The sequence below is a fragment of the Channa argus genome, chromosome 21, assembly GCF_033026475.1.
Source record: "Channa argus isolate prfri chromosome 21, Channa argus male v1.0, whole genome shotgun sequence".
NCBI classification, from domain to species: domain Eukaryota; kingdom Metazoa; phylum Chordata; class Actinopteri; order Anabantiformes; family Channidae; genus Channa; species Channa argus.
The window spans coordinates 2,342,406-2,368,281 of NC_090217.1; the positions used below are offsets into that span (position 1 = coordinate 2,342,406).

At 44.0% G+C, this 25,876-nt stretch overlaps 2 protein-coding genes across 20 annotated transcripts in view; both read right to left on the minus strand.

Moving 5' to 3' along the window:
* The window catches only part of ppfia2 (PTPRF interacting protein alpha 2), a 126,236-nt gene that overhangs the window by 95,990 nt on the left and 4,370 nt on the right, over positions 1 to 25,876 (minus strand). For all 19 annotated transcript variants that reach the window (XR_010911940.1, XR_010911941.1, XR_010911938.1 and 16 more), the window contains exon 2: positions 20,705 to 20,960. Coding sequence is in view for 9 of the 19 variants with exons in the window: in XM_067489670.1 (XP_067345771.1) it covers positions 20,705 to 20,953 (249 nt within the window). In the remaining 10 variants the exon portion in view is untranslated. The remainder of the gene's footprint in view (positions 1 to 20,704; positions 20,961 to 25,876) is intronic.
* Positions 15,102 to 16,364, minus strand: LOC137106653 (trichohyalin-like). Its single transcript, XM_067490263.1, has one exon. It carries the CDS (start codon positions 16,362 to 16,364, stop codon positions 15,102 to 15,104), a length of 1,263 nt encoding a protein of 420 aa, XP_067346364.1.

The following is a 25,876-nucleotide window of genomic DNA, read 5'->3' on the forward strand; positions in this document are numbered from 1 at the left end:
GTCAGCTTGGAGACACTGATGCTCAGCCACACGTGTGTGAAAATAATGTGTGTACGTGTGAGTGACGGACAGAACGACAAACGCTGCCCTGTGCTTTGTGCTTTGCCCTTGTTGAAAAGCGAGAGATGAGATGTGTCTAAACAGAGACTGTGACATCACTTCTTATCGGGCGGCTCCAGGGAGACTGTGGTGCCTGGGCCATGCAATCCAATCACAATATGAGCCACTGTATCCGTGTGTGTGTGTGTGTGTGTGTGGCATGCTGCGACCAGGTCAGTCACCACATGCCTCCCACAGTTAGTCTTTAATCAAACAGAGGGAGGTCAACCCACAAGAACTAATGGGAGCACACCGTGTGTGTACCTGTGTGTGCTGACGCGTCAGTGTGTTTTCGCCACTGTGCTACTTCTTGGTTTCCTTTTTTGTGTGTGTGACTGTGTCTTTGCTGTGTGTACACATGTGTGTACACATGTGTGTAATTTAATGAGAAGGACAAAAATGTTAGCAAAAAAATGAGAGAGGAAAACGGAGAATAGATTTTAAGAAGTGCATTAAAAGTGCAACAAAGAGAGAGAGGTAGTAGTGTGTATGTGTATATGTGTGTGTGTCCGTAGATGTAAAGGCGATGGAGAGAGTGCTCTGATGTGTGTGTGAGAGCAGCAGTGCTGGCGGTAAGGTGAAAAGGATAAAGACAAAGCAGACTAAGGGAAGAATAAAAGCAGCGGGAAGATGGGTCACGTTGCCTTATGTAATTTACAGGACAGCGTTGTGTGAGTGTGTGAGAGGAACTGATCTTTTTTTGGGTAGTTTTTAAAAGAAATAAAAACTGATCAAATCCAGTGGCCGATACTTTGGTTTTTAGGGCTCAAGTCTCCGCGATCAGTAAAACCAATTACACTGGGAATCACTGAAAATGGAACGAAATGTTTCATTCAGTTAATGTGGCAGGACCCACTTAGTCGACAACAGTTCGCCAAGTCACATTTCCCATTACGTCCAATGGCTCATGGTGACATCATGGATATAAAAGGTCCAGAGAATTAGAGGAGCTCATTAGCCTTTCAATATGACTCATCTCCAAACAGCACAAGTGTGTGTACAGTGAGCCTCTGACTCTGATCACACCCTGTGCATCAGTGTCTCTGCATTGTCTCCCATTTAAAACCAGCAAACTGGGCAGTGGAAACAGCTGGAAACAGGAGAAAAAGAGAAAACTCTAAAGGCAGATTTATGTGGAGCTGGGTGTAAAGCACACACTGCTTATGAACTTCTTCATGGTTTGCAGTACTTTGTCAGGATGTGAAGGTCAAGGGCAGAATGTTTGTCTACACCTGTGCTCCAGTGCCTCTCTGCTTTTTTTTTTTTTTTTTTACTGATCAAACTGATGCTGCACAACACATTTGAAAAGTGTTACCAGTGACACACCAAAGCATGCAGGGTACAGCAAGGCCTGAAACCTCAAGAGAACTGCAGACTGGGTTTATGCACCACGTCACTGTCTTCCAATACCGTAAGTGAGTTATTAGAAAGTCATTGTAATACAAAAATGCATCGACATCAACATTCTCCATCACAACAGATTTTTCTTTCCCAACTTTTCGTCAGTGCATCCATCACATCTCCAGCCATCTGCACACTTCTCGCTGAATCAAGCGATTGGTTCCCCCCCCCCCCCCCCCTTCCTGCAGTGGCCCCATCAGTCGGCACAATGTCCAACGATTTCTCATTATGATGATTAGTACAGAGCTTCTAACGTTCAAGCCGCGGGTATAATCAATACCTGTGCTGCGTTACAGAAAAATAACCTGCACTGTAGTAGAGGTCCTAGAGTATAGTGCAGCGCTTTGAAAAATAAAAAATAAAAAGTTGAAAAGTAGGTGGGACAGAGGCAAAATGCAGGTGAGGACACACTGGAAGACTAGCAAAGACTTTCACAGACAACATCTATCACAGCTCTCGTGTCTTTGACAGTCTGGGAACAGCACACACCTGACAACTGGTCAGAAAGGACTGAAGTCCTGGAGACAGACAAAGCGCCAAATCCTGTGAGGACAGACATTTGCTGCATGTTCTCGTTCCAAAACAAATGTAGACCAACCATCCAGCTCTGACATTAAAATATCAGAACAGGCACAAAAGAACAAAACGCAGTAGCTGAAGTTGAAGGAAATGACAAAAAAAAAAATACATGCCCTTGAGATAACTGCAATATTAAAATGATGTTTCTTTGGTTCATTACAGTTCCTCTTCCTCCCCCTTGAGCCCATATCCTCCGTTATCATCTCCTACATCACCATGGAAACCCAGCCGCTCTCCACCCCACCCATGCCTTGCGTCTCTGTGGTAACCTGTAGGGACCTCAGGTGGGTCTCCCAAGAACAAGAGCACGGAAACCAATGTGTGATGACACATTACGGAGATTCCAGATACACGCTTTTGTATTTTACAATCCGTGTATTTAAATACTTAAAGTAGGATGTGTGAAAGGGAAGAGCAAGCCTCAGATTTCACCGCTCTACCTGATCTTTCTGCAGGTCTGCTGTGAAAACACCTGTCCTGCCTCTAACTGAAGCCCTGAGAACTGAGAAGCAACACTAAAGCAAAAACCACAGCTCTGACCGCAGAGCAGTGTGTCTGTCAGGTCAGTCTAAAAATACAACGGCTGCGACACCTTCCAAATAAAGGATTTCAAGCTTTGAAGTCTGTTCAAAGCCGTTTGTGAGTGGGAGCTATTTTTAACCAATGCACTTAAGACAAGTTATGAAAGAACCAGAGCTATTATCAGAACGATCATCTCATGCCACACTGAGCTCTGTGGTTATGCATCTGTATATATAGACACAACCTGGAAATATTTGTTTCTTCTATAAATACTCCCACAATCCTTTGCCCTCACTTCAGTAGCTGTGGACACTTTCACTGAAACAACAATGAAACCTGACAACAACTGGAATTATTATATTCAGACATTCTCGTATGTATAAACTGTATGTACTTTAATGCCAACTCTTTTTATTTATTATCTTTATTTAACTTATTGCCTGACAGTTTTACTGGGATGAATACAATATATTTTAGTGGTTGTTATGAATGCTGCTACTGTGTGTTACAAAGTCAGTTAAGATCTGCAGCTGATAATTTGCTTCCCACAGTCTAACACGTTTCTAAATGATATAAAAAGACGAGCCTCAGGGCGAAAATAATAATAAAGTGTTTCTCTTCCCGTCCAAGGGCTTGGAAATGATGAGTCAGTGGTGATTTCCTCTTATCGTTAAGAGGAAAGAATGACATCTCTCGAGGATAAAATAATATTCACTGTTTTCTTCATTTCCATTTTTGGTCAAATGATCCACCGTAGACGTCGAGATAATTGTTAATTAGGAAATTACTTGTATTCCCTGAGGCTGAACTAAGGACCAACGAAACGTTTTGTTTTCGCCTCACAATCTCGCATCGCTACCAGCAGCAGCAGCGTAGCACATGGAAAATGATCATTTATCAATTCCTCTGCGGCTGAGACTTCACAGAAACTATTCATCCCACAGTTTCATTTAGGCAAATGCAAACATCATACTGGGTCCTATATGTTGAAGCCTCAGACTCGAATAATTCGCATCATTTTGCAAAACAGAGGATTTTGTACATTGCGTTAAGTGATGCCACTGGAAGGTTGATTTCAATTCATGAATATGAAAAAACGTGCAATTGGTAGGTGGCAGAAAGAAGAACTGGCATTTACAATCCACGTAAAGAGAAAAAAGATGCCATTTCGTCATTTTCTTAACACATTCAAACCCTGCAGAATGTCACCGTGTGATCACAAATTCATCAAATCCCCGTGAATTGTCACGCAGTCAGTTTACAAGCAATTAGGGTTTAGTACGGATTGATTGGAGCACAGGACTTCGAAAAGACAAATGACACTGGTTTCTGGTTTGAAAGCATCAGCCAGTGTTTCTCTAAGCTAAACTCCTTGTTGAGCCTACTAGCATGTGGAGCAGGTACCTACTGGCCCATATTCATGGTGCTGGGAGTAACATAAGTATCACTGAATGATGTGATAACATCTCTTTGTTTTTGGTGAGTGTCCTTCACCCAATCATCTAACTGGGGACATGGGGACAAAACAAGTCAACAGTTGGCTTCAAGTGTTCAATAGGCGAGTCTGCTATTCAGGACAATAGCAGGGCTTTATTCAGTCACAGTGAATCAAACATCTGAAGCAGGCTTTATGCCAAACAAGGCAATAAAACATCACTGATGTAGCTTTTGTGATTTATAAAATATGTGCACAGTTCTACCTCCCATTTCTGTCTTTTCTCTGTCTATCTGCCAGCATCTCACTAGAGGGGGTAGTTGGCTGCGACCTACTTTGTGAAGCAGAACTGGAGCTGTCCGTCATGCAGCTGTGCATCACACCGCCTCACCGACAAGCTGGGAGGACACCGCCGCCTCTCTCTGGGCCGCTTTCCTCGCTGCCACGCTAGAACCTTGTGGGCCGGATGGTATTGTCAGGTTTCTACCACTGTGCTCCCCTCTGGGATTCTCGGCCAAAAACGAGACACAGGGAGCGGAACTCTTTCTAAAAAAAAGCATGCAGCTGTTGCCTAATGCCACAAAGCAGGACGTCTGGTGATCATTAACCGGCTCCTTCTAGATAAGAGATGATTCAGGCTTTCTCCACGTCCAGGAGCTCCATTAGTGCAGGAAGCTGGCATTTACATCTATTATTTCACAATGAATAGCGACCATCAACTCCGTGAATGACTGCGAACCCATTAAACCAAACAGGAACTGGCTTCTTATACCTGCTCCTGACCTCATTACCTCAACTGACCAATTACCAAGACCGAAATAAAGCAGAGGGACAGCTGAGAAGGACAACTGAAAAGTACTTACATAGATATATACCATTAAAAAATCCTTCCATTATATAGTTAAGGACAGCATGTCCAAAAGACAATCGCTGCGTCATCACAGTCCTTGTTGGGATACTTCCTCACGTACTTTGTGTATTTTATGAAGGATTTAATATGTTATCCACTAGTGGGCAGAGTGGGAGGCAGCTAGCTGAGGTTTAGGACTAATTGCATTCTTTCAGCCACAGTGTAGAAATTAAAAGTTATTCAGGTTGTTAGTGTTGAAATCGACTTGCTTCTCCCCCGGCTGCAATGGGAAATCTGTCTAAAAGTCAAAAGTGTACTTCCACGTCCCCACGAGGTCACACGCAGCCAAATGCACTTATTATTGTTCAAAAACACAGCATCGGACAAATGGGACCTTTTTGCCCCCTTCAAATTTATTGCCTGTAAAGGCACGAAGAAATATTCACTGGTGTCCAGTGTGAATGGGAGACACAGATAAGCACTAGGCAGAGGTTAAAGGGTGAACTGCAGGACAGATTAGTCCGTCTGAGCGCTGTGCCGCCGGCCCCTGCAGCACGGCTGCCGCCATCGTTGCGTTCTACCTTTCAGTAAATTAACGCCGCACATCTGTTTTCCTCCTTCCCCGTCTTTCCTACGTGTGAAAGCGAATCACGTAACGGTTCCACAAACAAGAGCAAATTATAAATTGCCACTGTCATGCTGACGGCCAAATATAGACGTGCAACGCAGCCTCAGAGATTTGTGTCATAACAACTGCACGTCATGCTCAATGACAAAACAAGAACACAATTAGTCATCTCGGGGGCTAATTGTGTTTTTAGACAACCACTTCAGTTGATGCATTGTGGCAGAGGAAATACAATGCTATTCGAACTCCAGGGATGAGAAACATTAAAGTGGAAAAATATTTTCCTTCAGAAGAGCTGATTAGAGGCTGGTTTCAGTGGCACAGCCACGAAGACAGTGTGTGTGTGTGTTTTACGTACACACTGTCATCACTGCATGATTATTTCATTAAGATACAGATGCCTTTAAATATTGCAGCAGGCTAATTCTGCAGACCTTGCTGCAACGTATTCAGCATTCAGCACACTTTTGTGAGGCAAAGTGAGTCATTTTAACATATTTGCATTGTACTATACTTTTCTATTATGAATTTGATTGCATCATGTTTTTATAACACTATAGTCAAATACATCCATAACCTGAAACAACCACAGCTTTCTATGCATACACTTATTCAGCCACCCACACATGCATATGCACAGTCGCTCCACACTCTGAAAGCCCCTCGGCTCCCTGATAACCTTAGAATACAGATTGCATGATTGAGTCATTGAGTTCCAACGTCCACTAGAATCCAGAGGAGCTCGGCTTAGAGTCCGACTGCATTGATTCATGCTGGAAGAAACGCTCGTCCGCAGTTGCATCATTGCGCTGCTAGACTTTTCCAACCTAATGTCAATAAGCAGAGCGGCGTGACATCACACTACGGTTCCATCAAATGGTGAATCAAGCAGCCTAATAAATCCTAGTGGATTCTTCACAGCGCTGGTAAAGACAAGTACTGCAGCACAGACAGACATTCCTACACATGCAGATTACACCTCAATAATCTGCGTAACCATAGTTGGTAATGTGGACAAAATGATTGACACGGAACATATTGTGTCACTAATCCCACCTCCAGGGAATCTGTGATCAGCCGTGCATTTGTCTGCATATAACATGACTAATGCTGTCAGAGATGGAAGGAGATTGCTTCAGATTGGCCAATCAAGACACTAATTGGCCGCATTAGGCATGTCAGCGGCAAGCCAGTGCACGTGACAGCATCTTAAAATGCACTACTGCTGGTCTATATTCTGTGAGGAGTTGGTGGAAAACCTGGAAAAGAAAAAGGTTTAGCAAGATCCAGTTTGACGTCTCTTAACGCTGCCAGTCGTTTAACGGCAGCCATAAAGCATGAAACCTGTAATCCTCACATCCCACAGCAGAGCAGTGATGGTCTCCCAGTCAAATGCTCCTTTGTTCCAAACAATGGAAACGTTTGGCTTTGCAGAGACACAGTGGGAGTAATTCAGTTAGTAGTGTGCTGTATGAATAGCTTCAGCGTCTGCAGCACTGCAGCAGTATTTCAACACATAGCTCCCAAGAATACGGGCAAATCTGCAGACAGCGGCGTGATGAGGAATCCGCACAATGACAGCTTTTTTTTTTAAAAATGCACAAATGTGAAGTTCTGCTGCAGAAAAACCAACAGGGGTAAAATTGGCATTGATTGCGTGCACATTTCTGTCGGACAGGGGTCCATGACTTCACAGTAGATGCTGGCAGTATTTATTAGCATCAATGGGAAACTTTTACCAGTCAGTCTAACAGGTACAACCTGAGGCACCAGGGGTCTTGAGTTCTCGAAGGACTTTAAGGGGAGGTGTTATTAGATGGTTTGCATGTTTGGTAATTATTCATTTCGTTGTCCGACCTCTCTCAGCGATGTTCCTGGACGCTCCCTAAAAACCCCTCCAAGTAAGTTAAAACATAAGGGTTATGACATCACTGACACACTGCATTGTGCCAACACTTGATCAGACCAAACAGACCGACGAGCACAACATTTTCTCACGTATTTCTCACAGCCACTGCATCACTTGCTGTTTTAAAGCTTTGTTCAACACTGAGGCTCTGTTTTCCTGCAGAAAAATGCCTTAATGCATCACATATAGCGAGTCCCCATTAATCACCACACAATGTTAAACGCTTGTTTGCAAATATCAATATGTTGTTCAAAAAATAAAAACTTGAATTAAGACAAGAAGACAGCTGCACGGAGGACAACTGAGATTGTAACGTGCACGTGTGGTTATGCAGCAATGCTTCCCCCTGAGCTACTAATGCTTATCCTAAGGGCATTTCAACATTTATAAGGGGATGTAGCTGACTCACTTACACCAACATAATCCCAGCAGATGTAGGACACGTTTTCTAACCGGCGATAAATAAAACAGAGAGAACACCACCACTGGGTTTCATGGGGTTGATTCTTTCCACAGTTGCAATGCGGCACCGTGGTGGAGAGGACGTGGACGTGCTACAGTACATGATGTGCCCTGTCGGCTACCTGTGATAGAAGCTGGCCGGGCAGCAGTTGGCAACAAGAGGCGGGCAACATATGACAGTTCTCAGCACGGGGAACAAAACAACCAGCTGTGGGAGCGCTGGGCTGGTTGGCCCTGTCTTTAAAGGAAGCCAGGCTATGATTATCCCAGTGCAACATCAAGTCACAGTGATGTTAACATAACAGGCCACATAGCTAACACTTGATGATAATTAACCACTGCCACCTGCTGCTTACAGCCTAATACCAATCCAAGTGCTAAGTGAGCCGTCAATCTATTTTTATACTGTGCTCTTCCTACTAACTACTAACTCAATGTTAGGGATATTCCACTTTTGGGTGAAATTTCAGAATGCACCTAAAACGCACTATAACCTTTTACACGTGGACTTAATTTGACCTTCACATGTCCAATGTGCCACATGAACCACATGATATTCAATATACTAGCAAGACAAATACAAAAACAGTCAAAAGTAAAGTAATAAAAAAATACAAATAGCTAAAAATACATATGCAGAACAGTGATGGCGTCTTCTGTACTCACTTTGCTTAAACATCCTCACAGCGGAAGTAACTAAACCAATAAATAGTTTAAGATGAAGAAACTACTTAAAGGACAAGAAAACAGTATGAACAACCCAGCGACGTTTTTAAAAATCAAGAATGCAAATGCAATTATGCAATAGTGGGAACATCACTGTATCCCAATTACATGACATTCTGCAATTATTCAGAGGTGACATCACAAGGTCTACATTTGTGCAGCTCTACAAGCAAAGATACGATAAAAACTGTTTGTATGAGGGGATTCTGTGTGTGTTTTCAGGAGGTTATGTTACCATGCAGAGATTTAATACTATGACACTTTAAGTTCACTTCCAAACCTAAAATACACAAAATAAAAGCTGGGATACATCATAACCATTATCTAGTTATGTCAAGCACCTCTGGCTCATTGACGGCAAAAAAATGTTAGAAACAAGTTCGACCCCCTTCAGTCCTTTGCTACATAAATGTGGTCCATCACACTAGCAGTGGACATGTGAGTAGCAGTGACAATGTACTGTGTGGTGCTGGTAGGTGGAGGCATATGGTCAGAAGGACAGCTCAGCCACATCAGTGGGCTGGATGTGTGCTCGCTGCAGGGGAACAATGGGAAGCTGCCATATCTGCCACAGAGAGGAGGACGTTACAGTGAGGCGCTGACAGTTTGGGATGAGGCACCTATGGTAAGACACAGAGGATCAGCTCCTCGGAGAGTCGGAGCAACTCATTAAATTTCACCTTCAAAACTGGGGATTTATTCCTGTCCTTGACACACACAATGCTTTTGGTGCAGGGAGCAAATCATATATAGGTCATTTGTTGAGGCTATAAAAAGCTCCAATGTTGAACTGGGGCTCATTTAAGTGAATGCATATGTGGCCGTGGAGGTAGCTGGGGGCAGCGGGGGGCATCTGCTCTCGGAATCCCTCTCTATTGAGACTAATCAAATGAAACGTACAGCTCAGTTATCCATGCAGAAAGGGCTTCAGCTCTCTCGCCTTGGATCAAAGTTGTGAGGTAGCTGCTGTTTGCCATTTCTTCCCACGTGGTCGGACAATTCAACATGTGACTTTAAAATGAAACTAACCCTTTTTTTTTTTCTTTTTTTTCCCAGGATACAATAATAAACCCACCAGTGTTAAAACAGCAGCAGAGTGGGAAAGACCAACATCGACCTCCCATTGTACCTCAAAGTTGGACGGACACCCGGCGCAACTTGCTGAATGACTTATGGAGCGGCAGCAGCAGTGCAACAACAACTATCGAGTCTGGCCACCATCTTTGATCACTGCCCAAATGCTCCTTTCCCACTTGGCTGACATGAGAGGACATTTTCATGAGGACAATGTCTAACATCACCAGCATTTTAGCAAAATGAACCTATTATGCGACAATGGCATTGGATGATAAGATTAATATTATTAGTAAAGGTCTTTCCAATTCATCAAACAATTAAGTGAAAATGATACTTGAGTGTGGAGCATCAGTGGAATGTCCTTCATCTCTCCACATTTATAGGCGGCAGTAACAGATCAGAACAATTATAAAGCACTGAACTCTGAAAAAGAGGCTTTAAATGTCTTTTGTTTAACCCTCTCAATCTTCAAGTGCCCAAATTAATTTGAACGCACTTGTACTGAATATTAAACAGAATTAGCAGCATTAGAAAAAGCACCGATTGTGCACATCTGAAGCACAGTTACAGTCAAAAGCGGCTCGTCTGTGGTGATTCTGGGGCCAGTGTGAGCCGAGTGAGACCAATCTCACATTCAGAATGTTAGATTTCCTTTTAGATGTGCTACAATCAACAACAATTGATCTGATGTCGGCTCCTTGTACTGTGGGTGGGAGCAGTGAGCAGAGCATCATGCGATCGGGTCTCTTCTCAGGCCAAGAGCCAGTGACATCATGCTCCATTTCTGGCCTTCAAGTGGAACATTCAGAAGCTAAAAGGTGTCCATTAGGAGGGAACAGCTGCATGGTCTATACTGGAGACCTCCTCTGAGGAGCCGAGTGCCGCTTCCAAAATTAAAAACCAAGAGAAAATAGAATTAGCGCTGGTTTTTTTTCTCAAATCTGGTGTCAGAAATGAATCGGTTGGCCTACATCTTCTGCAGTGTGGGACATTTCTGGCTTTGAGCTAGTTATCAATGAAAAAAAAACCAGCTCATTCAAGCGTTTCAGCGTCCACAGACCGGGAGGAGGTAATATTAATGAATGGCAGAGGCAAAACAAACAGATGTAGTTGCTTTAGGAAGAAGGATTAGATTTCCAGGTCGGCACTGCGACGAGCGCTGAGTATTGGTCACAACCTCATTTCTCTGTGCTCACTTAAGTGGCTCTCAAGGGACCAGTTCTGTAATTCATTCAGGCAAAGGCAGCAAGCAGCATCAATGTGTGTGAGCGAGGATCTGGCTGTTGGTGTGTGTCTGTGTGTCTCTGTCTGTCTGTGTGTCTGTGTGTGTGTGTGTGTGTACGTGTCTCTTCTGTGTGTGCGTGTGTGTGGACTAAGATTTTAAAACTTCTGAATTTCTTGCCTCAGGGTCTGACACGAGCCCAAATTCCTTCCATGTGCTTCCATCCCACCTGCACACACACACAATCACACTCAGGAGATGACATCAAAGTGTTCAGAGTGCGTCTGCCTACACATCGTCACTTCCTAAACACAAATGAGTCATTAAAAAGAAAAAACAACACCTGGCAATTAGAGGAAATAACTGGACTTTATGGAAACTCACTGCATATTCTAAGCCCCCTCCCTCTCTCTCTTTGTCCCTTTCCCAGGTATGATGGAGGAGGTTGTGTGTTCCAGGCAATAATCTGGTAGCAGCACCTGGAAGTTGCTCATCACAGCAATGATTGTATTTTTGTTTGTTGCTTTCCGTTGCTCTTCTTTATTGGTGTCTCTCTCTCTCTCTTTGCTCTGCACTCACATCAACAGGTGTGGCAGCCACCCACACTCTGCCTGGACGTTCCTCCATTAAAAGGGATTTTTCTTGTCGTGTAAAAACCCTCGCCACATAAGTCAATGCTGCTGCCACAGTAGGTCAGTAAAGAGGTGCCAACTTACCTATGTGAGCTGTAACAAAGCTTTTAGTGAAACCAATGATAACCACCATAGCACACGGAGAACATACTGTCCCTCACAAGATGGAGCCACTGTCCCCCAAACACAAGTTAACGCAGCCTGACATAACTGCTGTCTGACTTTGTGGGAGGAATCTACAGCACCTATTAGTATTTTTGCAAAAAACTAAAATTTAATTCTACACTGTAGCTTTATGTATAGAATTGAATGTACTTACTTTGTACCACCGCTACAATACGTGGGCTGAATCCAGACACAGACACAGGTCTGGCAGGCGATTTATAAGCCACCACTGTTGGATGGAGGCATCAATGACATTATATTTCCAATTTCAGGCTTCTACTACACATACAGCTGATGTTACTGCTGTTGATTACCACGAAAGATGTGTCAAATATGGAGCACCTCCTCTTAAAAGTGGTATTTGAAGGAACCGAGATTAAAAATGAATAGTCTGCAAATGGAAAGTAAAAGCAGCACCAAATATTTCATTTTACAACTTGGTCTGTCATGCTCGAGTAATTACTTGCAATCTGCACAGACACCTCCACAATGGTGCAGACGGCCACATTGTCTGCTTCCGTGATAACAAGTGAACTTACAGCTTATGTTAAATTGGAGTCAGTTGCATCTATGGATTTATCACTGACTCACCAATGAACTCTGTTGTCATATTAGTGACTTTCAGCAGCGTTTCTATCACGTTTACGACCACAGATGTTTTACCATTTATTAACGCCGTGTAACTATGACGTTATGGTACAATATAAAAACTCAGCATGAAAGCAGCTTTTTTTTCCTCGTAACAGTAATTCAAACTTTTAGAAGCCTAACGCAACTTGCTGTGCCTTCTCACAGATGCAGTTAGCGCCGTCTTCCAGAATTATGAATCAGGTGAACTCTAGGAAATCTGAACTACAGTTCCAGCTAAAAGCAACTTGTCTGTGTGAGCTGAGCGAGACAGAAATTCAGAATGTTAGACTTCCACAATCTAAATTCTTAGTGTGATCTTTGAGCACACTGACTGAATAACCTCAAGGAGACTTTGCATGCAAACAGCAGCTGTGTCCTTGTTTGGCTGAGCTACTGTTCCTGCAACTTGCCGACTTCACAGCACTCTGGATCCCCACTGCGCTGTTCATTAGAGAGATAATTACATCTGCAGGAGATCCTTCTGCACCGTCTTGTCACCTTGGCATGTCTGATCAGAACCCTCTACCTCATCCCTTTCTTCTGTACCCCCCAACCAACCGGCTGTCAGAAAAGGGTCAACCAGCATCCCACACTTGGTGCCCGCAATAGCGCTGATGATTCATCGAGGGGAGGGCGAGACCTGTCTCCCTAAATCAGATCCCGACCTTTCAAGAGTATTGATCTAGCAGCTCTGTCGGAGCCATTATAGAGACTCGATGCATGCGCTGTTCGCCAAGGGTTCGCTTGTTTTTTGTCAATCCCCAGAAGATTAAAGGGAGAAAAGAATTAAGGGAAGACGGGAAAAACAAGGCTTTGTGGATAAATTGAGCAGAGAAATAAGAAGAGCTTTAGTTTGCAAGTCAACACTTGCAAGACAGGAAGATTATCACTACTATGTATCACAGCACTGTGACTAGGACATTAGTAAATTAGCTACCACCCTCTCGTTATTTGATCAAACTCAGATGTGTGCACGAATAAAGGTTTTTTTAGATCATATAAGTGGCAATGTGAGGAAAAAACCTAGTTAAATCCTGTAAAGTCCACATTAGCTGCTGCTCTTTACACCGTTTTTCCCATCTCTCCCTGCTACATATCAGCTGCACATTTAGCCTGCGGGCACAGTGAACTGGGACACAAACGATAACAGTAATCATGTGCTGCTTTGGCAGAGGAGACCAGCAACCAGCAGACTGGCTCATGATGTAGCCCGCAGGGCCTACTGTACACACAACAGAAAGACAGGGAGAGGGCAGAGCGTCGACAATGGGGAGGATTCACCTCTCACGCGCTGTGCTCAGCAAGCTGGGTCGTCGTGGTTTCCACACTCTCTTCTTCAGGGAGCTTCACCAGTTCCCCTCCTTCCTTCATCCACCCGTTTCCATTCCCCCCCCGGACGCTTAAAGAATGGTACATTCCGTGACTACATTTGAAAATATTGGCTGAAGCCTGGGAAGGATGGGAGGGACATGGCTGTGCGCCTTGTGGCGAGACCCTCAAAATGAAAAATGGCTGTGTCATGTATGATTAATAAACAGCACGGTGGAGTGGGGGGCGGGCTTGACTTGAAGTGCAAAGGTGCAACTGAACAGATAGAGATGTACATTGGTCTTATTCTTTAGATCAGTCAACTCTAATTAACAATCTTTAATTAAAACTGCAATCACTGTGTGAAATCAAAGCACAATCCAAAGCTTAATCACATGCAGGAGACACTGTGGTAATTTACATTACGTAGTCTGACCGTCACCAAACCTCAGCGTGTGACTGATCAATTGGCTACATAGTTTCTCAGTCGGATCAACACCAGCACATGGGTCCAAGGCCATGTTCTCGGTCTCATGATGACCTGCGCATTCACAGAGACTGACACATTTGGAAAAGTGACTCTGAAATTGAGTACAGGTTTTAGACAAAGCCACTGCAGGGACTGTGATGCTGCGATAATTAGCATTTTTGGAAAAAACAATAATGATGCCCCACTTCACACTTACAACCTTTCAGATCCCATTCAATTATTGTTGCATGCGATTTTCTTTTTCCTACATAACAAGGTGCAGCTTGACTCCTGGCGTTTGCTGCTGGGTTAGAGACGCCTGCTGATCAGCCAGGATCACATGCCAAAGAAAGAAAAGACACAGAATAAGTGTTATTTGTGTCTCACCTTTGCCAGGTAACGTGAATTTATTATACGTCTCATTCTCTCACGAACATCTGTGAGACTGAACCTTCAGTGAATCGGAGTTTGTGAACAACTACAAGCAGGTGCCAAAACCAAGATCAGCTGATGAAGAACAGTAAACAGTAAGATGTGACTAATGTAGCTGATTTTCACTTCTTATACTGTCAGCTTCATCCAGAACGATGCATCAGACTGAAAAATGATTTGATCCAGGTGCAGCCAGCAGACCTGAGTGCACAGCACCTAAAAACCATCTGTTAACACCAACACACTGCATTTGTTCATTTTCAGTCCATTTTATTGATTTGGGGGGGAGGGGGGGTCATTTAGAGTTTGGTCTAATTGTACTTGTTTTGGGAATGTGGGAGGAAACCTGAGCACCAGGAGAAAACCCACACAGACACAGAGAGAACATGGGTGGGGCGTAAGAAAGAAAGTGGAGTGTTTGGGGGGGGGTTGGAGGTGAGGTGGGGTTGAGGGAGACGGAGGACGCACAGGGAGAAAGAGATGGTGATGGGAGGTTAAAGGACAGTCAGAGGAGAAGGGGGGGGGGGGCAGCTAATGCTGTCCAGTATCCACCTCCTACATCCAACTGTCACAGTCAGGTTTCTGTTTTTTAGGTTTCTGACGCCAGGTCCCCGTCTTCTGTCCTTGTGTGTCTCTCTGGGCGTCCTCTTCTTGTTTCTTTAGCGTCTTCTCCTTCTCTCGTTTCTGCCTTTCTTTCTCCAGCATTGAAGTCACTGAGTCCACCTCGTCCTTATGGTGGAAGGAAAAGCGTTTTCTTTTCATATGCATTTTCACGCACAGCGCCTCAACTTCTGTTATGTAGTCCTCACGTCTTGTCTTTTGCTCTTCCAGTTCTGTCTTTTCCTCCTGGAGTTTTTTCTTGTCCTTCACGAGGTCTTTCTTGTCCTTCACCAGTTCCGTCTTTTCCTGTTTGAGTGTAGCGTTCTCCTGCTCCAGGGCGGCCTTCATCACAAACGCTGAGCTCTTGTCTTCTTCCGCTTCTCTCTTTTCTTGGGCCAACTTGTTATTCTCCTGTTGGAGTCTTCGCATCTCGTCCTGCGTCTGTCTGAATCTGCTCTCCCAGCTCTGGTCTTTCTCTGAGAGCTCTCTCCTCAGCTGCTCCTGCAGACAGGTGTATTTTGTCTGCCACTCTTCGCTCAGGTCGATCTCAGCTCGGCTGCTCTGCGGCTGACGAGTGGCCTCTGCGAGCTTGTCGGTGAGACTCGCTCGCTCTTTTCGGAGCTGCAGGATTTCAGTTTCTCTCCGGCCCAGCTGCTTCGATAGCTCGTTGACCTTCTCTTGGTACTCGTTCCAGATGTGGTAGTATTTTTGGGTCATTGAACCCACCTCGGAGATGTGCTGGTTTTGTTGTTCCACTCTCCTCCGCTCCTCCTCCAGCTGTGTAGCAATGCTGTCGAGCTCTTCCTTGCACTCACGCTCCCTTAACTTGCTTTTTTCCTCCTCGAGCTGGAGACGGTGTGTGAGTTCACAGACCGTTGACTTGGTCACCACGAGGGCCTTCTGGAGCTTCTGTCGTTCATCCTTGAACGCCCTGTCGTTCGCCTCCAGAATGGCCTCCAGCCTGCGGATTGCGTCGCTCTCATTGTTTGACGTGTAGCAAGCTGTCGCTTTCTCGTCCATCAGTTTTTGGACCTCCTGCACCAAGCTCTTGATCTGACTTTGCAGGTCGTCATTATGGCAGCGAGCTTTACGAAGGCAGTTTCTGAGATAACGCACCTCCTCTTCAGGGGGACACGGTGGTCCGTAGTACTGTGGACACCCCCAGGGAGCAGTTCCCTCATGTCTCTCCGAGTTTGTTAGGGCCTGTTTTGCAGCCATTGCTCGGACAAACAAAGATGCTTTAGAGAATTAAAGCAGCAGATGTTAGCTGGTACTGCAGAATTGTGTGGTTGTGTTGAGAAAAAGTCCTCTTGACAGTGAACCACAACACTCGTGGGTTGAACTTCCGTCTCTCTGAAACAGTTTCCCGTGTGAGTAGAATAAGTCCAAATGTGTCCGTCACACTGAGCTGAACTAGACTTGAAAGGGATCATCACCAAAGGTGACATTCTAATGGCTGTGATGTCAGAAGGAGGCCACGCCCACAATTCTGAGCTTTGATTTGATATTGTTTGTTCAACAATTCATAAACAAAGAAAAGTGTACTTGTTTTTTTTCCCCCCAACCACGTCCCCATTTCTACATTGTGGTATTTTTAGCCAAGTAAATAATCTGACAACTATTTCCTCCACTGGTTTTTTCCTCTTCCTCTTGGACAAGAGTCCACGAGCTTTTAGCGGACTTGAGTTACTACTTAAATAAAAAACAAAAATGAAACACATCCATACAGTTTGAAATGTATTCTTAGGAAGCATAGTTCAAACGGTTTATTTTGTTGTACTGTTATGTATCAGTGAAGATTCTCAGGTTTGGTTATCGGAAGATTGAATCAGGTCAACTGGACTTTCTTCTCCTTCTTAGTTTGAAATGTTTCACTACTTATCCAAGGATCTTCCATTTATTTTTTGACCTGGTCAGCAGATTCTGACCCACATACAGAGTCAATCCTTGTCAAAATTTCTGTGTGACCTAATCTTTGAATAATAAATAAATAAATGAAATAAAAAATAAAATTTGTGTTTTACAACGTTGCAATGTTACACAGTGTTACACATTGGTACACATTGTTACACAGTGCGCCTGCCTAGGAAACATTTAGATTTAAGGACTTTATTCCAGGACAAGAAGGTCATTTAATAATGGTTTACAATTTCATTGAGACTTGCTCGATGCAAGCTTTGTTGTGCCCCCGACGTTTTGTGTGACAACACTGAAAAAGTAATGTACTTATTAAACCTAGCAGCCCTCATCTGCTGCATCAACGTGACCTTGCTGTATTAACTACAAAATTCTTTCAGTGAGATTCTAGCTGTGAGATGGCAGCACCAACAGGTCATATCGCTGTGGGCTTGCCAACCACTGCACCGCCACGCTACCCACGGTGCCCAGCGTAATACTCAAATGTTTCAAAATGTATTAGTTACAATTACTTATGGGTTCCATTTGTAGGAAGTATAATATGTCTTAAAGGCTATGTAATGCAATCTATTTGCATAATTCTAGGTCATTTTCCATATTGTGATCTGTAAAGTGTAGCATATGATTTTGTACAATGTGATAAAAAGGAGAAAAATCTTTATATTCACACCATCTTGTTGTAATTCAAACTGTATTGTATTGGTTTTTATATTACAGTTTTGATGTGTTTAAGGTACAGTATTCTGTCTATTTTGTGTACATTAAACATTGCATTAGTGTTTTTCTATTTAAATTTCCTGACATGTCTTGCAGTGAAGCACTGGTTCAGCAATGTTTTGACAAGTTAGTGTTGGTGTGGCTCTAGTTTGCCACTGGAATGTTGTAAGTGCTGGGAATCCAGGGAAGCTTTCCACACTCAGAACAATCATTTTCAGAGGAATGGTGCAATAAATATGAAATTTAAGTCAGCAGCCAAGGCATGTCTTGCAGTAATGGGCATTTGACACATTTATGGCTGTTCATAACCGCTAACATTCTTCTGCTCATAACAAAAAAAGAGGCAGAAATGGAAGACAAGGTTTGAAGGGAGGCACTGTTTGATTGGTATTAATGGAAGTGGGGATGTGTTTTTGCCTGTAAGCATAGAGCGGGGACAGCGAATGTCACCCAGATCAGTCCAAAGTCTCATGATGTATAGCAGAGCGGTGACTTCTGAAGGAGAAAGAGAAAAAGAAAAAAAAACAACAACAAAGGAGAAGAAGACGACACAAGGCAAAGGGCAACACAACTGAAAAGACAGTAAGAAGAGAAAAGAGAGACGAAGAAGGGCGGGAAGTTTGAGGTGGGCCAGGGCCTAATCCTGCAAGCGCTTTGGGCTTAAGGAACAGAGGAGTGATATCAGTGAAGACACATTCACAGCCTGCCTATCGCTAAATGAGGTCACTTCTGCCTTAAAAAAACAAGCTCTGCTGCTGCTTCTCTTCTCATTCACCATCTCCTCTGCACACACTCCCACAGCAGGCAGCGACCTGGAAGCTGTCTGTTGCCCTCTTTAAGAACCCAGCTACATTATTATCTCAGCTGGGCCTCTAAAACTGCAAAATGACATCTTTATTAGAGTCGGCCAGCTACAAAGGGACTGTCGGACGCAGTAAAATCATTACACCCTAATGAAGAGCAAAGACATTCATAACATACCGGCAAAAAGGTCATGGCTGCTTCTGCGAAATAAGCCCATTGTGTTGGTCCAAAAAGGCACAAGCTGCCCATACGGCTCTTATCTGCTGCATATTGAACATGGGCACCACAGAGACTCTTTTCTCTTAGCGGAGTGTCTCTGTATAATTACCAAGGACCAACAAAGCTTTTCCAAAACCATTAGAGTAATGTTGATATCATACAGGCCAATAAGACGCCATCACATTAATTAATGGAATCGTTTGTGCCTGGATGTCGCTAGGAGGATCCCAATCAGCAGCGTGACATCCAATTTAAGCCGGGTGCAGAGGAGAGCACCAGAACACTGCGTCAGCTCGGTCATTACGTTACCACAGTGCTGTTACCGCTTGTGGATTTCAGAGAAATGTTATTTCACTCTGGCAGCTCTGGATGGTGGGAATGTTTGGACCACAGCGGAAGACAGAATTAAATCTGTGTCTGTTCTTCCTGACGCATCCCTCCGCAGTTTCTACCGAGCTTGGACCGGCACGGCACGGCTGGGGATGGGAATGGGGTGTTGGGGGCTCAGTGTGTTGCCCAGAGACACTGCCACACGTGGTCGGGAAGAGCCGGGCGCGAACCTCCGACCCTGTGGTCAGTAGGCGGCCACTAAACCCTCTGTGCGTCTGTTTTATGCCGTCTTCGATTCAGCGTTGGCATTTCAGATCACTTCAAACATCTTGGAGCAGCATTTTGTACTGCTCGAGCTTTTGCTTCTGTGTGTGCTGCTTTCAGCTGTATATTATGTTTTGCTGTGTAACTTCTAAGGAAGACACAATCCCCGAGGCTGAGGTTTGAGCTGGAGACCACATAACCTCTACAGTCTGAGACGAGTCCAAGATGAAACACAGCAAACTCTGTTAAAGATGCATCCACAGTGTCTCCTGGCATAAAAAAAATATCAGACTGGATTCATTTGAAACAGATGTATCATTTTGTCAAAGCTCTTTGAAGCTTCAGTTTGAGAACCCACCAAAGCTCATGTAGACAGAGCATGTGCCTAAACTGGGCTCTGAAACCATGCAGATTACAGTGCTATCGCCGGTGCGCCGCCTCCTCTCTCCACCAACCAACCTCCAGAGTCTTGGGGAGAACGTGTGACTAGAATTACTGACACACGTTTGAAAAGTGCTAATCTCTGTTTAATTCTTTGTTTTTCTCCCAATAAATTCTGCTAAAACATGAACAAAGCACACAGATTTCAAGCTACAAGTACAGATCATGTTTCAATGGAGTGATTGCATCCAAAGCACCTCTGCAGTATCAATACACACTGAATGAAAACCTACTTGTGGTTCCCAGAATTTCCGAAGCTAGAACGGGAGGCAGAGCCTTTGGAGCTGTGTGTTTTCCAGTGTGCAGCTACTGGTCCTACCAACCTGCACAATGTTATGTTGCTTTTTGTTGCTCTCACCCCAACCGCTCAAGGCGGATGGCCGCCCACCCTGAGAACATATCTGTATAGTCTTGACTTTATTAACTGCCTAAAAATAGATATTGATTTGCAAATCACCCAAAAAATAAAAATAAAAAAAAATCTTAATTTGGAATTACAGAGAAACCCTGAGTTGGAAATTGTTCACCAAATTTACTATCAGGGTTTGTAGGAATTGAAACCAATGCTGTACAGTATTTACCAGAGACACTGAAGCAACAAAAATAGACGAGCATTGAAATACTTCAGATGGAGCGTTGAGGAAAAGTGACACCACTACTACACACAATGTTTATTAAAAACTATCTAATTAAACACCCTACATAAAAAAAAAGGCAGGCATCCTGGTTGCTGAAGTGAAGTGCAAACAAAATAAACATATTCATTTTAATTACAGCCCTGGATCATTTCTCTCCATCTTTCTATTACACCCACACCAACTGTCCATCAAGAGCAAAATGCCATGGGATTAATTGTTGTGGCTCACCTGTGGCAGGGCGGAGCTGAGCTGACGCTGCAGGGAGTCCCGGTCATAGATCACATCCTGAAGGTGCTGCTGGGCCAGTCCGAGGCTCTCCTGGGTTTCCCTCAGGGTGTCCAACAGCCGGTCTCTCTCGTCCAGCATGTTGACCATCAGCTGCTCGAAGTGGGAGTCCGGGTCCGAGGTGCTGCTCTGAGAGCCACGCTGGCTCAGAGCCGTGTCCTCGCTGATGGTGGGCATCACCTCACACATCATCTTGGCTCTGTGGGACAGGACCAATGATTAGACGGCTGCGAGGACAGTGGACAGTGTAATTGGCGCTATATAGATAAAGTTGTATTCAATTGAATTGAAAATGATGCCTTGAAGGTAACAAGTATCGAGCTACTGTAGAATTGGGAGCGTCAGGTTGAACTTATTTGCGATAACTGATCTTCACATGTATCAACAGAGATGCTGTCAGTGGCCCGTTCTTATATCAGGTGAGTTACCTGGTGAAGTATCTGCTCAGATGCAGTATATTCTACAAAAACTGTTTACATTGCATATAAAGCATCACAACTTGCAAAATGCATGAATTTTCAGTGTAGTTTGAAGGTTGCATTTCCACCCTAATATACTTTGTTGATCCCCGTGAGGAAATTAGCCTCCATTTACCATTTCAGAGTAAATGTTATCATGCACAGCAAGCAAAGTATTTGCTAAATCACTCTAGACAGCCGGGTGAGTTATTCTTTGTTTTGTGAAGTGGAGATTAGGTTTCACTTTCTTTACTCACACATTCCCCGGCAGGATTACAATGAACTGTTACAAGGAACTGCACACATCTCACTATTTAAAACTATCATCAGACTTTGCACATATCTTTGAGCTGTGAGAATTGAACCAGTAAGTGATGTTTTAGTCTGAAGTCGCAGACTTGAAAAAGCAAAAATGATCATTTCATTAAAAATAAACTAAATAAACTTTTTTCCTGTTTATCCTTTTGTGACCCCAGAATACATATTTTGTGACCCACTAAATGGGTCTCAACCCCCAAGATTGAAACCATCTGAAAGTTATCTTAAAACTTCTTTTAAAATGATGTATCGTAAAGGTTTTCTACGTGAAACCTAGAAAAAAAAAAAAAAACAACAAAAAAAACATTGTCAAGCCAGTAATATTTAAGCTCAAAGTAAAAATTTGAATTATGTCATCGTACGTGTGTGAATCTCCATTCTGCATGGCTGACGCAGTTGGAGCCCTTCTCGTCACCATGGTGTTTCAAAGCTGCAGCGACGTCTTAGGAGGCTGGGCGTTCTGCCCTAGATTTCACGCTTGTGCTGTTTAATGGGCCAGCTCAGATCCAGTTGCATAATACACCATATCTATGCTATAGTGGATATGGGCAGCCATATTCCAGCCTCCCTGTGGGAACTCAAACCTGGCTGATGGGACGGTTCGTGGGCTAAGAGTCAGATTGCATCATCACGCTCGTGTCATTGGGTGATGCAATAAGCCACAAGAACAGCAGGTTGGAAAGATTGAAACAGACACGGTCAACATAAACCAAAAGCATAAATGTCGGATTAGACCACTGAAACGAAACATTCCCAGAGACAAAAATGGTGGCCTGTGTTCCTGTGCTACTGAGACATTAGTGTGGTGTTTTGGGACATTTTTACTTTATGCTTTGTGTTATTGTACCACAGATTCTGCGGTACTGTTCCACACGGTCAGTGCAGATGAGGGATTTGTATCTGTTTGTTGGGATTTTTATTTCTCTTTAAGAAAAGAGAAGATAATAAAAATAATTAAAAAAAGGAATTTTTTTTCTTTCCAGAACGCTGCTGGGCTGAGCATGAGCTACCAGTAAGTCGCCAGGCCAGGTTGATTCAGTCAGATTTCAGTATCCCTTTGCCCAGACTCAGCCCCCTTTGGGTGGGGTATAATGGCACGTCTGTGTCCCAGCATGTTCTGGCAGTAACCTGGGGTCTCCCATACCTTCTCCAGGCACCTGGCCAGACTCCTACCGGTGCACCCTTCAGCCACCACGAGCTGCCGTTTAGCTGCACATGGCAGCCTTCGCTTGGAGAGCGGGCCAGCCGACGGACAGACGGGGACATCGGTGGTGCATTTGACCAAGAATCCAGCGATTTGTTCCAGACTATGGCTCAGTACACGTTAGCTGCTGTATGTGCAGAGAGAAAGCGTTTTTTTAAAAATCCATCTGAATGATTTCCCATCATGAGTATGTCCTTTTTTTAAATTATTAGTGTGTCTCCATCAAGCTAATACTTTTTTAGTTAGTGGGATTTTAAAATGCACAATGACCATGGTCCAGATTCAAGGGGTCTAATTCAGAGGTTTGACCTTTACATTTAGTCTTTTACATCACTCGCAACCTGTCCTTGCACATTTCTGTTGTGTAATGCTGTGTAATTTCTCCTTTCAGCTGTATGAAACACCAAGTGTATTGAGGATGTTTTTCTGCTTCACGGCACATACAATCCGCTTTTGTCCTGTTCCTGCACTTTATGTTTTGATCTCACTGTGACTACCCCTTAAATCATTTCCACTGTCTATGAAAAATCAATAGACACGGAGGGGAGGTGAACTGAGTCACCTGATTGTGCCTGTTCCCTTAGCAGCCTTCCTAAACACTGAAAGCAAATCATGTCACTTAGTTAACTCCTAATTGTGAAACCCAAAAGACACCGGAGCTTTAGTTAAACTAGAGACTAAAAATAAATAAATAAAAGGTTTAGTCTACAAAAGATGGAAAATTCTCAGTAAAGACCAGAAACTTCTAACAGATGACAGGTAAAAGTTGTTGTGATCACCCACCACTCTGAAAGCTCTTCAAGCCAGCTGGGATGCAGATGTTGTATAGCGTGCGCTGGCTAACGGTAACTGAAAAGCCAATTTGACCACCATTATTAAAACAGCTATTTGGTCGACGGGTATTCATGAAGCCCTGAAACAGAATGGCGGCTGATAGGAGTGTCGCTCTGCACACGCTTCCTCCGCAATGCAACATCACGGCACATCATGATAATGCAGATCAGGAAATCTGCCCTCGAATCCCACTGGTGAGTCAGACGTTGGCTTAGCATAAACGCATGTCTAATATTGAATATGTAAGATTCTAGCAGGAGCGTACGAGAGAATTTGGTGCAGCTGGTTAAAGATGTTAAATGTGGGGCTCAAATGATGCAGGAACAGCCACACGCTCAATTGAACACAATGTGGACTAAAGCCACAGTAAGCAATGCACACAGACCGACAGACGGACAGACAGAGATCACTGGGCTTTTCTCTCCAACGCCATATGTCAATCAATGAATTATTCAGAGTTGCAGGAATGAGCTTTCCTTCCCAATCAGCCTCTTTTTTTTCCCCCCCCTTTTCCTGCCCAGCAGCCTCATCCGAGCTCAGGCATCTGGCTCCAAACTCAAGTGTGGCTGACAACGCACACTCGCTGAGCAAATTTGCATTGAACCCGAAATCAAAGCGCGTACTTAATATGATCAAATACTGTACCGATCGGCCGTAACACAACTAAAACTTTAATCAAATTTGGTTTGGCTTGTTCTTTTTCCATGGGCACATTTCAGGACTTTTCATCCACTGTAGTTAGTTCTCTCCAGCAGCCTCATGTCCCCAGCTGAGAAGAATTTCTACAGAGGCCATAGATGCAATACCAGCGATAACAGTGAACACTTTAAAAGGAAGCTTAGATTTCCTCGCTTCCTGACTTCCATGCACCTGGCCGATCACTGTGCGGCGTCGGGATTCCTCAGGCAAACGCACACCTCTCTATCTCTGACCAGGGACAGGACTAAGGGAAAGCGAGGCCTTTGGTGGAAGCATAGTGACAGCTTAAAGGACAGGTTCACGATGTTAATACAGTAGCGAGGTGCCTGTATGAAATAAAGGCCTTTAATGAAGAGCGACAGGGGACAAAATGCACAGCCCATGTTTTACGTCCAAATGTTTTCAAGCGTGTATCTACAGTGGATTTTGACTCTTAGCATCTCTAGTAGCAGAGCTCTTTTAAAGGCCTGCATGAACAGGATGATTGATCAAAGCAAAAAAAACTAAAGCTTGTTGGTTTAAAACATAACTTAAAAAAAATTTAACCTATTCCTCAACCACACCGCAGTGGGATTTTTATTTCATTTTTTGAAAGACTGCACTGGACATTTAAAAGTGATTAATGTAACCGACTGAAGAATCTGAATTGATTCAATTCAGCGAAAACATGGGAAAAGTGACTTAATAAACAGTGAACCCTGGTACTGGAGAGATGTCCTCAGTGAAGCTGAAGCAGGCAGGGAACCACAGTATCTATCCGGGACAGATGTAAAATGTGTCGCTTATGTCGAACCACTTCATTGTGGCAGGGACAAATCAGCAAGCTGCAGCCAATTGTCTGAATGTCTCCAGTTAATCTAATTAATGGGCACAATCATGTGTGTAGATAAGGAGCAGCACGCAAAAACAGCAGTGTGTTACGGAGCTGAGTACACGGCCACGTGAGGCAAATTCAGCACTATTCACCACCTGGGAAGCATCAAAAGACGCAGCCTGAGCATGACACACTGTGACTTTGGAGATGAGCTGTGCTGCTGTATGAGCCTACGCTAACTGCAGCATTATTTAATGGTGGTGTTTAAAGCTTTGGCATTGAATTCCGAGCTCTGTGACTCGAGGAAGGACTAATGCAAAACAGTGTAAGGGCAGAAAAAAGCCCAATCTTTGATTAAACGTGAGGTCTTGGACATTTGTAACAGCCCGTTGTGTCCACTGAAGCGCAGTTCCTCACCTCCTCACCTCATGAGCAATAGCACGTGGCCTAATTGTCCTGATAATATCGCACTTCACATGCATCAGTACTAGAAGCACTAGGCTGATTACACATGTTGGTCCGCAGCCGCCAGGGGAGCTGACTACTGGGAAAATCCACCTTTAAATAACGTCTGTGTTCATTTCCTTGGCCTGCAGCTGAGCACAAAGTGCATGCACAGGCTGCACTGATGAACTCCAAGGCTAATGGAAAAACTGTTGCATGCTGCCCTTTCCCACTTTGGCATCCATATCAGTCCAACAGGTGGGGAAAAGAGTGACACAGCGTTTTTGTGAATGGAACGGGCCAGATTGCACGGTGCACGCGTAGTGCTGAGATCCCATTCATAT